Below are 13657 nucleotides of genomic sequence, written 5' to 3'. Positions count from 1 at the left end.
GCCTTATTATACTTTGAGTGCATCCTATCGATCTTTTAGGTGAGTATGATTATCTCATTAGCATGTTAAATCAAATTATGAAATACGTAAATCCGTTCAGATGTTTGGAAGATATGAGGTAATAAAGAATATTACATACATACATACGTATAAGATACGCACGAAAAACATAACCCTTCTTGCAGTCGGGTAAAAAAAAAATAATTGAAACAAATTTTAAAACGCATATTTATTGAATGATTTTTTAAATTTGGCGGGCGATTTCATTAGCCAAACTCTAGCCAAGTGTGTGCACAAACATACATAAAAAAAAAATAGAACCTCCTCCTTTTTGAAGTCGGTTAAAAAAAGAGTGTCAATAGATAAAACATAATTTTGTGAATAAATTAAACTCTGTCCTCTATGGACTTGTGGTTGTGTGTCAACTGTCAATATCAAAGTGTCACTGTCAACTGTCAAATTGGTGAAACTAAAACTTTCGATTTTCGAAAACAACAAAGAAAATTGTGGAAACGAGCACGAAAAATGGGAAAAATATTTTTGGATCATATTGGAGGCACACGCTTATTCTCCTGCGCTGCTTGCGATGTAGTGCTAACAAATCGTTCTGAACTAATCAGTACTAGATTTACAGGTGCCACAGGTCCGTATTATTGTTATGAGTATCAGCTGTTTGGCATCTCCATATTTTTCCTTCTTTAATAATATCACTTCACACTTGATCAGCTGCTTTTATTTTTGATATTTTAGCTAAGTGATAATTTTTTTATTTAAATAAAGATGGAAGACCTCTCAGGCTTAAAACCTCAATGCAATGGATCTATTTAGGCTCAGAATGAGATACCATGTTATCATCAAGCTGACATCAAAGTGCTTGTAAAGTAAACCTACTTAAAATAAACGAATTTTGACTTTACATTATTACAGGCCGAGCGTTTCTGTTCCACAAAGTGGTCAACTTAGTGTACTCTGACGTCCAGGATCGTGTAATGCTGACTGGCAGGCACATGGTGCGTGACGTCTCCTGCAAGAACTGTGGCACCAAACTTGGTTGGGTTTATGAATTTGCTACTGAGGAGAACCAAAGGTAATTGAGTGAAGCTAGAACCACTAAAGCTAATCATCATCATCATTAAGCACAAGTCTCCTCTCAAAATGTCAGGGCTTAGGCTTATAGTCCACCACTCTGGCCCAATGCAGATTGGCAGACTTAACACACAGACTTAAAAGGTAAGCAGGTTTCTTCATAATGTTTTTCCTTCAATGTTTGAGACAAGTAATATTTAATTGGCAGGGAGGTAGTAAACAGTAAAAGGAAGGTAGGAAGGCCTATAGGAAGGTGGGTAGATGACATTACCGCAGTGGCTGGCCAAGGTTGGATGGAACTCACAAAAGAAAGGGACAAAGAGGGAGAAAAAGATGGAGGAGGATAAAGGGGCCCATTATCAACTAGTACATAAATTAACTATTTAGATAAATATATAGATTAGTTAGAAATAGTTTTAAGATATTGTTAAGTACTATCTAAATGGGAAAAATAAAGCTTATTATTATTATTATTATTATTAGTAAACAGTTAGTGTACGTTTGTTATGAATGGATTTTGCAATATAAAGGCTTTAACAAGTTCATATGAAAAACCATACTTTTTAAACCTAAGAGCCTTTAGACCTCTTTAATCCGTAAAGAAAACAATGTATCTAACATTGTTTTCCTAAAATGATGTATGGGTGAAATGACTATAGATAAAAATTTGTACTTTCAGGTACAAAGAAGGGCGGGTGATCTTGGAGAGGGCGTTGGTGAATGAGACTGAGGGAATAGAAGAGATACCTGTCAATAATGATGATTAAGACAGTGGGCTAGTTGTAGTAAACTAGCAGACGCCCGTGTCTTCGTCTGTGTGAAAATCGATGTACACTTTCGACCCCTTCTATTTTATATGTAACTCAAAACATGAATGATTTTGATTAAAAAAACTTGCCCTCCAACTAAAATTTAAAAATCAAAAAAGAGACATCTTATTGCATGTACTACAAGAAATTAATATTGTATAAATTAAATTTGATATATTTTTTTAAATTTGTGAAGAATTCCAACCAATCTAATAAAGTGGTTATAAAAAGAAACTTATTCTTTTCAACACTGGTATATAAAATTGGGCATATTACATGTGATAAAGCCTTAAAAATTTTTTTTCAACTCTAATTTCTCTAGTTTTTTCAAAATTCAGTTTCTCTTTAGTTGTTGACATTAGTTTTATTTAGATTGTAAAAAATTGACAAATTTTATAGCTTGACCTGAAAAATAAAAACTTGGATTAAGGGCGCCACTGGTAAAAGTTATGTAGTTCTTTTTTTCCCGCAGCATGACTGTTTTATTTTTCTGGTCAGGGTTTAAATTAAAACTACACTATGAAGTTTTAATCTAATTGTAACTGTTAATTTTATAATTTAATAAAATACAAACTATTCACATCAGTTTTCTTTGTGTGTTGTTAAAGTCGGTAGTTAAATTGTTTTATTAGTCACTAGCGGACGCCCGCGACTTCGTCCGCGTGAAACTCGATGTAAACTTTCAACTACCTCTACCCTACCCTTAGGGGTATAAAAAATAGATGTTGGCCTATTCTTCTAGATACCGGATAAGCACAAAAAATTTAATCAAAATCGGTCAAGCCGTTTCGGAGAAGTATGGCAACGAAAACTGTGACACGAGAATTTTATATATTAGATTATAATGTTATAACTGTCTGATGATATAGGTACTTTTTAGGGTTCCGCAGGAAACTCTTATAGTTTCGTCATGTCCGTCCGCGGTTTAGCGCAAATACTATTACTACTAGAAAGCTGTAAATTGACATGAAAATGTAAACAAAGTCGTCAAATAAGATCTTCGAAAATGTTTTTCAGGATACCTCCCCAACATGTAAAGCGGCGATATTTTTTTTAATCGCTTATTTCATAGTGTTATTATCGTTGGATAGGTCTCTAAGAGGCACAATTATCCGCCCACTTTAATATGTGGGTGGATAATTGTGCCTCTGAGTATAGTATACTATAGCAGGTACTTCTATAGTAAAGTACTTTGCTCTAATGATGAAGTGGAAATTCATCGCCAATAAACAGAGTAGCACTTTGCAGAGCATGCAAGGAATATGTCCTACAAATTACCTACTGCTCAAAATTATTCGTAGGTGTAGGCTTCATGGCCCCGTTATTACACTAGCAGGCGCCAATCATGCCCTTCGGACTAGAACTAGAACTAGATGAGTTCCTTAAAGATAAAAGCGCTTGGAGGCCATTGGATCAGCTTCCACCTTCACACAGGAAATAAAACTATAAGAAATTGTAATTGTTATCAATTGTAAATTATAATACTGTATGACTTTTTCAAAAGAGCAACTGTTGAGTTTCTTGCCGGTATCTTCTCAGCAGAACCTGCCTTCCGAACCGGTGGTAGAATCTTTACAAATAGTCAACTGACGTGTCAAAAGTGCTTGTAAACTGAGCCTACTTGAAATAAATGATTTTTGATTTGATTTGAACATAGTGAAGCTGCCTGGCTTGGCATCTGTGCAGATAAGATCATGAATGCATAATGCCTGGGATTCCACAGCTGAAAACGAGGTAAGTATTTAAATGATGTAGGAATAAATAAGTGTCTTAATTGTACAATATCACATTTTATTCATTATAATATATAACACAATATATATCTTTTGCAGATAAATTGGTTCTCTCTATTAACTCCATGCAATATACTTAAGCTCAGCTTTACAAATTGGAATATATTACAATTAAAATGCCAACAACGTAAAATAGTGTAAATCGTTTGAGCAACAATTTATCATTTGATTTATCTCAGAAAGTAAATGTAAGTGAATGGTGAATGGAAAAATGTGTAAGGGCTATTATTTTTGTAGATAATTGCATGGTCTACAATTATTGTTTAAAATATGAATATAGATAATTATATCATCTTATCTTTTGCATGCTTTGATTTACATAATTTTTTTACACACATGGGTTTGATGCAGTGGCGTAACTATACAATTGAAGTAAAACTTGTTTTACGAACGCTTGACATGAGGAGGTAATTTGTAAACGCGTTACGAAAATCAGTAAATGAGTGTTGCCATCTACAGGCGTAGTGAAACAATGTTTGTTATTTTAAACTATCAGTAGATGGCGTTCTTAGAGAATTTTGAAACAATCCCTTTTTATAAACTACAAGAACTTGCTGCAATGCAATTATGCCTGAGGCTCATAGATGGCGCTTTGTTTTTATTTTTGAAAGAAGTTTTACTTCAGTCGTGTGCACGCTTTTTTAATTTTTTATATTTCATTATTTCGGAGCTCACGGCCTCGTGGGCTGGGCTTTTTCCAACCAGGGGGCCGCGACGTTACAATACCTTAGCCCTGCCGACCTATAGTTAGGTACACCACGGGATTGATGTGTTACAATTTATGTGCCCCTGACGTTGGTGTAATTTTAATAAGGCCATTGTTCGTTACCAAAACTTTATTAAAATGACAAGCATAGGCGTATATAGGGGTAGGGCTGGGTAGGCCGTGCCCACCCTAGGATTTTGGGCTACCGATTTGAAACTCTATTGTGGACTCCAAAATACTGATAGTTTACATAGTATTTAATTAAATAGTACTATAATAAAGAATCTTGACTCTTGTCATGTCAAGAGGCCAGGCCCATCCCAGGAAATAATCCTAGATACGCCAATGACAATGACAAGTCATTTCAAATATTACATTAAATCATTTAAAATAACACCTCTCTGTCAGATATTGATTAGCTATACTTATTGGTATAAATAACTCAAGTTACAATTACTTTAAGACTGGAAACCTAATACCGATTTGTGTATTGTCCAAATATATTCATTTATTTATTTCAGTCCAAATAGTAGATCAACAAACAACATGTGACACCAACCTACAGGGTAGATTAGGTTAGGTACGTTTGTTATAAAATCTGCGCATCACAAAAATAACTATTAAATCGATAAGACTACTTTGTAAGGAGTAAGAACAAATTCTTTAGTTACGAAATCTTGTTACCAATATTTTTATATAATAATTCAAATTCTTACATTCGTTACAAAAACTTATTAAAAAGACACTTGCTGTTTGTTTGCCATTGACTCTATTATTGGTTCGCAAATAAAACCCTTGAACAAAATCTAACCTTGTAATTTCGATTTGTACCTTATACTAATTCGTATAAAATTATTGTTATTTCAAATTTAAAATACTACCTAATTGGTACAAAATTAATATTATTTTTAAGTTAACAATAATTTATTGCTCAATCGGTCCTATCATCTAGGTACATATCATCTATTAAAAATAGAAAATAAATTTCTTAAAAATATAACGCACCAAACGCCTAAGGCGTAATAGGGACAAATTCATATAATAATATAAAGCACCTCAATTTTATAATATGCAAAATATATATTAAAAAAAAAACTTGTTACAGAGGTAAATAAAGAGTAGAATATCAATGATTTTGATTATATAAAAGAAACATTTTTATTGGCGGTAGAGATATTTGAAATACTATACCTACCTAATTATATTAAAATAAACTTTATTAAACATTTAATTTGGAGGTAATGTGGCCGAAAGATAAGTGTCTTTGATATAATAACATTTTTGTAGAAATAGATTTTCAATACACCACCCTTTGGGCGTCTGGTGTTGTTATCAAATATTAGTTATGGATGTTATACATTAAAGCACTAGTTTTTTCACTTGTGGAGAAAGTGTAAAAACTGTAACTCAGTGATCGACTACACAGAAGTTGCATGTGGTATTGAATATTTGTTTCTACAATCAATGTTCCACCTATACCATAACCTACGAACTTTGTAACAAAATTTTACCAATTTAATAGAAAAATATTTACGCCACTATAATATTTTATAATCTATGTAATTTCTAACATGTCAGATGGGGCTACTATAATAGTCAATGATTTAATGAACATTATTCTGGTATTCTAAACGTAAATTTTAGGAGGTACTGCGTATTCTCCAATTTTCTAACAGTCGTTTTCGTCACAAGGGAACTATTTATTTTCGTCACACCTCAAATATCTTCAAAGTATTTAGATGCCTATGACTAACAAGCCTTTTGATGTAATTTTGCATCTTGTGTGATACCCTCAAGTTTCAAAATTAATCACAGTTAATATACCCAATAGATCTTACACCACAAGTGGATTAGGAAAGTTTTTTATTTGCGATTTAAGCGCAGGATGGTTTCAAGTTTACTATAGAAGCTAAACTAGATGTCGCTAGTAATAATATGGACAATATTACGGTATTTGAAGATTTGTGATAGTAACGAGATAAATATACTAAGTTCTTTCTAAAAGTGTGACACAATTATAAAACATTCCCTTTACAAGATAAAAAATATAATATTATAAAATCTGTCTAATTCAATTCAAAATCGATTCGAGATCACTTTGAAGCCCATCTCCTTTAATCAGGCTTCATGTATTTAGTACAATTTTAAAGAAAGTATTTGAAACATTCATCAGGTCTCCATTTCATATATATACTTTTTTATCACCATCTCTAAACACAAAAGTCAACTGACATTGGCAGCGGGACAATGTGTTTTTTGGTCGCTGATTGTGCATCCACTTTTTAATAGGAGATCGATGTTTAAATATGACAAATTTACGCTAACTCCGTCGAGTCGTGACGTGTATTGGCTCAAATTTGTGAAGTATTAAACGCATCGTCACGCTGCCAACGTGAGTATATATTTTTGTTTAAACTACATTTAAATCTCTTACTCGATTAACTCGCTTTGTATTCGAATTTTAGGATGCATTTACGTACCATGCGCCATGCTGGAACTATTCATAGGATTTCGTGATGGTCAAATTTTGCATAAATAAAATCTACGAAAACGAAAACGTTAGATTTAACGCGTATGTTTCTGGATAGCAATGATGATACAGACAGTCAGTATTTTTTTAAATACTACTTGTACGGTTGTACCTGCTCTAAAACCATAAATGGCCAAAAATATGTCAAAAGATTTAATATATCAGAATTTTAAACCAGAATGCATCCCAAAAGTATCAATAACGAAAATTAAATAATGTGGATCTTTAGAGAAAAATTCGTTTTTAAATTTTTATGCGTCCATTTAAAGATGGACAAATAAAAAATGTGAGATTAATTCGAACACACCTTTCAACACTTTATATTAATTATGTAAGTATAGAAATATATAATATGTATTGCAATTATCAATTAAAATCAAATAATTAAACAGCATAGATTCGAAAGTTTACACCTAACAAATCTAACGAGTACAACACTACCATTGGGAGACTTTTAGTACCTACCCCTAACGATATTTTCGATTGATAAAGCGTTTAAAAAGATTTGTTTTCCTTTCCCGAAATGTACACACATTAGAAATGGACTGGGATCAAATTCGCAAAGAGTCCAGCGCCTGCGTCGGGTTCAACGCCACCAAGCCGACGCGCTGCTTCTCGGTTTCGATGAACTCCAACAGGGCCATGTAGATGAACTTGTACTGCGCCTCGTTCTGCACCATACCGGAGCGTTGGTCGCGGACCATCTGCACGGTGCGGTGCACGTCGATCTCGCAGTCGAAGCCCTCCTTCCGTATCTGATCCAGCAGCATGTCGATGACGATGAAGGTGCCGGTCCTGCCGATGCCGGCCGAGCAGTGCACGCACACCACGACCTGGCGCGGCGCGTCGGGCCCAGACATGATCTGCTGCAGCCGGCAGTTGACGTCCAGCAGGATGTTGAGCACGCGGTCGGGCTCCGACGGCACGCCGTGGTCCGGCCACGCTACGAAGTGGAAGTGGTAGATCGTCCTTTGCGCCGATAGGTCGGTGTTAGTCACGATGAAGCGACGCAACGTGTAGTCCTGCGTCGCCGACTCGGACTCGTTCAATATAGAATACTTGTCGATCACCTCCGTCTTGTTCAGCTCGGGCCAGTAGCGCTCGCACTTCACCTTGCCGCGCTCGATCTCTTTAGTCGTCATTATTATTATGCGCACGTCCTCCTGCCATATCATCGCCCAGAACTGGTGAATGGTGCTGGACAGGCAGCCCTGGGTCGCTATGTAGAGCTTGTTGTATACTTTGTCCAGAGCTCCGTTCTCGTAGGGGTGCTTCGTCTTAGGGATGGTCGTGTTCACGTAGTTCGGGTTCGCGCGCAGCACGCTCGGCTCGTACCGCGGCAGATGTTTGTGAGTGCCGTTGCCGTGACCTTTCGAACGCTCCTTGTGGGGGCCGTCGATTATAATGACGCTCGTGTGCGTGGGGGACGAATTGTCCTTGTGTTTAGAAGAGGAGCCGTCCCTCGGCGGGTAGCCGTTCTCGTTTCTACCGTTGAAATCTTGAGAGTCGGAATTGGAATCGATGAAGTCGCATCGAATGTAATTCGCGTTAATGTAGTCGGCGCCCGGCGGGGCGTCCGGGGGGATGTCCCGGAGGATGACACGCGTGTGGTCGAACGGTATGATGTTCTTGTATCGATTTTTCCTTATGTTCTCCGGTTTGGATCCCTCCATCCTGTCAAAGAGTTGCAAGTTCTCCATCATCTGCAACGTTTCGAACTCCTCCCAGAAGCCCTGTTTGTACGCCATGCTCTCGATGGGGCCCTCGTTCTCCTTCTGCAACTGTTTGACTCGCATGTAGAAGTGTTGCACCTGGATGCGGGTCGCGTTGAAAGGCTGGATGAGCCTCAGCACGTCGCCCGTGGTCTCCACCATGGGGTAGTTGCGGTAGTGGTCCACGAGGCTCACGAGGTCGTCGAACTGCAGTCCGCCGCCGACGTCGTATCTGTTGTCTTTCCTCCTAATTATAACATGCGTCACTCTGTCCCTCATCCGCACCGACAGCACGAAGTCGCCCGGCTGTCTTTGCGACTCTCTAACCAGAAACGAGCCGTTCCTGCCGTTCTCGAGCATGATCCTCTCGGCCTCCTTGGCGGTGAGTTGGCCATGGTACCATCGCTCTGTGGTCGGATCGGCACAATTGAGCGGCGTTTTCAATCGAATGATGTTGCCGTTTTTTTCCCGTAATTGACCCTGATTGTCCATATAAAACTGCACTAGCTCGGACAACGTCGCGAACTTCTCTCCGCCGTACAGGTCGAGAAACTCGCCGTTGTTCTGGATTTTGATGTGCGTCACGTCGGTCCCCCTTCTGACCGACAGGGTGAAGTCCCCCTTGTTGCTCATGCTGGGGCGCGCGAGGAAGTAGCCGTCACGTCCGCGCTCCATCAGCAGCTTCTCCGCATCCACCCCATTCAGTGACGGGTGGAACCATCGCCGAGTTATCATCTTACACTAACAAAGCACCACTGCAATACTTACAGAATCTAGAACTACTTATCAGAATGTTTTCTCTTTTTCCAGCATAAATCTTGATGAGTCTTCAGCACTCATCTGCAAAAGAGATTTTCTTTGCTGAAGTATTTTGTATCATAACTTTTGTTAAAAGTAAATACAGTAAAAGCTCATTATTCGCGGGGGATACATTCTCTAAATGTGTCGCGAATACAGAAACCGTGAATATGGAATGGTATGTTATATGGGATTATATACAAAATAAATAACAAATATATACAGAAAAAACAATTAATTGAAGTTATTGATTAACTTAAATCTTCAGTTTTAGACAATGGTTTGAAGAATTTTGATTTTTTTTGCTTGTCATTTTTTAAAAGCTTCTATTCAGAGTGATTTTTAGCAGTGGCATTCTTAAATAATCCATTCGCAATTTGGCAATAGGTATTTGCAAGTTAAAGTTTAAATTTGCAGATTTTACGTCAGTTTCGTCAGTCAGATCCGCAAATAACGAAATATTTAGCCGCAAATTGTACGCATTAAGGAAGGGTGAATAAGGAACTTTTACTGTACCTAAATAAAAAAATACTAAATAATAAAATAAACTAAATTAGTTCAGTAGAATAAAATGCAGCAATAAAATCTTAAAATCAAAAGGATTTTCCTGTTTGTATTAATGGCATGGTTGGACTAACGACTAAGTATATTATTATACAAAAATAATTTATATTGAATTTTTACCCGACTTCAATAAAAGGAGTAGGTTTTCAATGCGGCTTGGCAGACTTCACATACGCAGAGAATTAAGAAAATTCTCTGGCATGCAGGTTTCCTCATAATGTTTTTCCTTCACCGTTTGAGACTTGTGATATTTAATTTCTTAAAATGCACACAACTGAAAAGTTGGAGGTGCATGCCCCGGACAGGATTTGAACACACCCACCTACCCTCCGGAATCACGGCTCATGTGCAATATAGAATTTTAAAAATTCATATATTATTAACATTCAGATCCTAACTACCTGGTGACTGGCTCAAATATATTGTTTCAGCAAAACCCCAAGGACTTAATATGGTCAGAATTAATAAATTTAAGTATCTGATAACTAATATTATACTTAATTTTACTGATATGCTTGAATCATTTTTTATACATAGAAAATGTGTAAAAATTAGATTATAATAATGTATCATTTATTTAATATAATTAATGCATGTATTAAGCTTAAAATGTCTATAAAATAATATCTTTAGTAGTTACCTACATGCTAATAAAAAACTGTTCAATTGTAACACAATGTTGTAGTTGAAGCGTTTCATGTAAGACTGCTCTATACCTCTATATCTATAGTTAGTAAGTGTACACACAAGTATGCATAATAAAAAGGGATACAACACTTGGGTCAGACAGTGTACAAGATATTTAGACATGCATTTTTATGTTATGATATGACGTAAAGAGTTGTTCCATACCTCATAAAGGCACCGCTGCAGTATACAAATCCGCAATATTTATCAAAATAGGAATTAAAATCTACTCAAGTGTTGTTGCTAGGCTGACTTTAGACTTTTTGTAACACTGTTTTCAAGGGCGTTTTTCACAATTAAAATTGACCACATGAATTTAGAAGTGATTGTGACCCATAAAATGGAAACTGTGCTCCGTTAAATAAAAATATTAAATAAATTAATACAATAAACATTATTTAAAAAGTAAAGTCAAAAATGAATTTCCCTTCATTTCATTGACAATTGGCATTAGATGGAATGCGTAAATGTCATTAATGTCACTCATTTTGTCGCCACAGATAACTGTAGTTGACACACAGCACACACATTGACACAAAAGATGTATTTCACCTCGGAGGATTTAACATATCAGACTAGCATGGACTTGAGCCTTAGACCATTAATAAGAAAGGACTTGCCTCATAAACCGTTACCCCTCTGTCAACAACAAAATAACTATATTAGATGATCACAAAAACGAAAATACGACGTAAATCGATGTAGTGACTCATTGTTTGAATGGTACACTGAGATACATAATAAGGCCGCATACCTCTCCATAGGCCTAGTTCGGACTACTTCAGTATTTTAGTCGAGTAGGAACAATTTTTGGATTTACCGCCCTAGACCATTAAGCTCGTAACCTGATGGCTGATAAATCAAATCGCAAAAAATTCAAGATCAATATTTAAAAGGTAGATTTCATAAAAATCGAATATTTTTCAAGTTTGCTATTTTATGAAAAACAAGATACATAATCATACATAGCCCTAATTTAAAACCTGTTAAATCGATTTACAAAAAAATTACATTTAAAAGATTGTTTTAATTTAACTTTAAAAAAAAAAAAAATTTAACTTTTGCATAATGTAAATATAATTCCCTATCAAAGAAATTTTGCTTTCTTCATACGGCCGGAAAAACAGAAAAATACTTATATCGAATGTCGATTTTCAAGGGTGAAATATCGATTCACTGGATCGATTCAGTACTACTTATGGATTGATAAGATTTATTTTTATTTATTTATTATCGATCGATCGATTTTCCTGGCTCGAAAAATTGATTCTTCGATTATGTATGAATTAGTTAATATTGATACAACACAGACTTGTACAGACTGGTAAATAATTTATACATATAATAATTCTATGTCCCTTACAACCTCAGGAAACTTTAGTTTACTTCTTTTTATTATTATAATGTATTCATTCAATCGTCATTTACAACTTAAATCAATGTTTCACATCACATAAGGTACAGTAATAGTTATCGGACGCCATTATTGTTATGCACTTATGAAAGTTCATTAGAACAGACCAAAGATTACAGTGTATTATGGAATAGACTGTACTCACTCTCAGTCATAGAGTACACATTAGATTATAGGGTACCCCCGGTGTCCACTCACAGATCGTCGCGCGACATGAATAAATGAATAAAGCATTTAACAAATAATTTTTATTTAAGACAACAATCATATCTACTCTTCATTTGGATCACTTGTATTATATTTTTGAGGCTTCCCAAAGTAACTAGAGATCACTTTCCTAACAGCATGACGTTTATTTTGAGTTGAAGATTCTCCTTGATGGTTCGAAGGCTTCGGCCAATGCTCTCCAAAACTTTGACGCTTGAACATTTTACCCAAGGATTGCCACTTCTGTTCTGGACTTATTTCCTTTTCTTCAAAATTTTCTTTGCTGTCGGAAGGTCGGTCTCCCTAAAAATATAAACCAGTTATTTTTTCCTAGTTAATCAACGGCAAGTTAGTCCTTTCTGTGCAACTCGTAATAATAATATTTGACGATGCCGTCTAAAATAGTAGACTGAGGCTGCAGTGAGAAAATAATGCGAAGCCGAATTGCAGATTATCTTCTCTGCTTCCCCGCACGCGATTCCCCGCTCAACTTACCGTTTTTCTATGAATTTTTAAACTAGCTCGCAAGTTCCTGTCCACTTAAGAGGAGCGGAGATTTTGAGCAATCCCATTGGTTAATAATTCTCCGTTTCTCGGCTCCGCTGCCTTGCCCCGCTTTGGCAACCTAATTTGGTAGAGGTATAAGTTTTTTTCTAACCATACCCCAGATAGTTACTTCGCAGGAACATGAACCCACTAACTAGGATACCTAGGATAATTTACAATAACCTAGCCTACCTATTAACTTACCTAGGATAACTAGGATAGGTAATTCTAGGATAGTAGTCTAGGATATAGTATAGTCTTTTATGTCAGTGGAGCTTATAAAGAATTTTCTGATACGAGATGGTAAGACTAATAGTCCAGCGCGTGAAAATTGAACCTATCGGTGTCGAGTTCGGCACTTTTACCTGTGGAGGCTGTTGATATTGAGACTAAAAATATTTATTGATAATTAATAAATCATGGTCTAAAAGAAAATCTTACATCGTTAGATTTTGTTGATCGAAGCTGATTGCGAAAAAAGTTTGTAATAGATTTTTTCCAACTTTTTGGACTTTTGTATGAATGTATTTCCAAACTAGCCGTTCCTTCTATAGGTACTTTTTTGTTCTTCTGACAACACAAATTCTCTTCTTCTTTAGGCAAAGTTTCATTTTGAAACGGCGCACCTTCCGGGCATAGCATTTTTATTATACTAAATGACTGTTCATGTAAAATATAAATCCAAATTATTTCTTATTATTTCTGATTGTTAATTTGCATAAAATAAGAAGCTGTCGTTTAAGTGCGTTATTTGTTATTGTATGCTGTCAAAATTAAAAAAGGAAAATTTAGAAATGTTTCTTTT

General features: G+C 35.9%; 3 protein-coding genes across 3 annotated transcripts; 1 reads left to right on the top strand and 2 right to left on the bottom strand.

The window, feature by feature from the left end:
• The first annotated feature begins 439 nt into the window (after positions 1-439).
• LOC112053480 (protein yippee-like 5) lies at positions 440-2475 on the top strand. The gene is made up of 3 exons (XM_024092895.2): positions 440-643; positions 928-1087; positions 1766-2475. The coding sequence occupies exons 1-3, from the start codon at positions 526-528 to the stop codon at positions 1851-1853; spliced, it is 366 nt and encodes a 121-aa protein (XP_023948663.1). The 5' UTR covers positions 440-525; the 3' UTR covers positions 1854-2475.
• A 1194-nt stretch (positions 2476-3669) lies between these two features.
• On the bottom strand, positions 3670-11162 carry LOC112053486 (tyrosine-protein phosphatase corkscrew). Its single transcript, XM_024092911.2, has 2 exons — positions 10851-11162; positions 3670-9476 (listed from the first exon to the last, which is right to left on the bottom strand). The coding sequence occupies exon 2, from the start codon at positions 9369-9371 to the stop codon at positions 7476-7478; it is 1896 nt and encodes a 631-aa protein (XP_023948679.2). The 5' UTR covers positions 9372-9476; positions 10851-11162; the 3' UTR covers positions 3670-7475.
• A 1207-nt stretch (positions 11163-12369) lies between these two features.
• On the bottom strand, positions 12370-13494 carry LOC112053489 (uncharacterized). The gene is made up of 2 exons (XM_024092916.1): positions 13294-13494; positions 12370-12609 (listed from the first exon to the last, which is right to left on the bottom strand). Exons 1-2 carry the CDS (start codon positions 13492-13494, stop codon positions 12370-12372), a joined length of 441 nt encoding a protein of 146 aa, XP_023948684.1.
• Between the last annotated feature and the right edge of the window lie 163 nt (positions 13495-13657).

This window comes from Bicyclus anynana, chromosome 6, assembly GCF_947172395.1.
Source record: "Bicyclus anynana chromosome 6, ilBicAnyn1.1, whole genome shotgun sequence".
Lineage (NCBI taxonomy): Eukaryota > Metazoa > Arthropoda > Insecta > Lepidoptera > Nymphalidae > Bicyclus > Bicyclus anynana.
Note: the sequence above shows the minus strand (reverse complement) of the source record. Positions and strands in the feature narration are given on the sequence as shown.

Bases quoted from the DNA above. Each gene is read 5' to 3' on its own strand.
- LOC112053480 (XM_024092895.2), top strand. From the start codon at position 526: ATGGGAAAAATATTTTTGGATCATATTGGAGGCACACGCTTATTCTCC. The intron at 644-927 runs GTCCGTATTATT...ACATTATTACAG, and splicing joins TAGATTTACAGGTGCCACAG to GCCGAGCGTTTCTGTTCCAC. The intron at 1,088-1,765 runs GTAATTGAGTGA...TTGTACTTTCAG, and splicing joins GCTACTGAGGAGAACCAAAG to GTACAAAGAAGGGCGGGTGA.
- LOC112053486 (XM_024092911.2), bottom strand. From the start codon at position 9,371: ATGATAACTCGGCGATGGTTCCACCCGTCACTGAATGGGGTGGATGCG.
- LOC112053489 (XM_024092916.1), bottom strand. From the start codon at position 13,494: ATGCTATGCCCGGAAGGTGCGCCGTTTCAAAATGAAACTTTGCCTAAA. The intron at 12,610-13,293 runs GTAAGATTTTCT...TTATATTTTTAG, and splicing joins GATCAACAAAATCTAACGAT to GGAGACCGACCTTCCGACAG.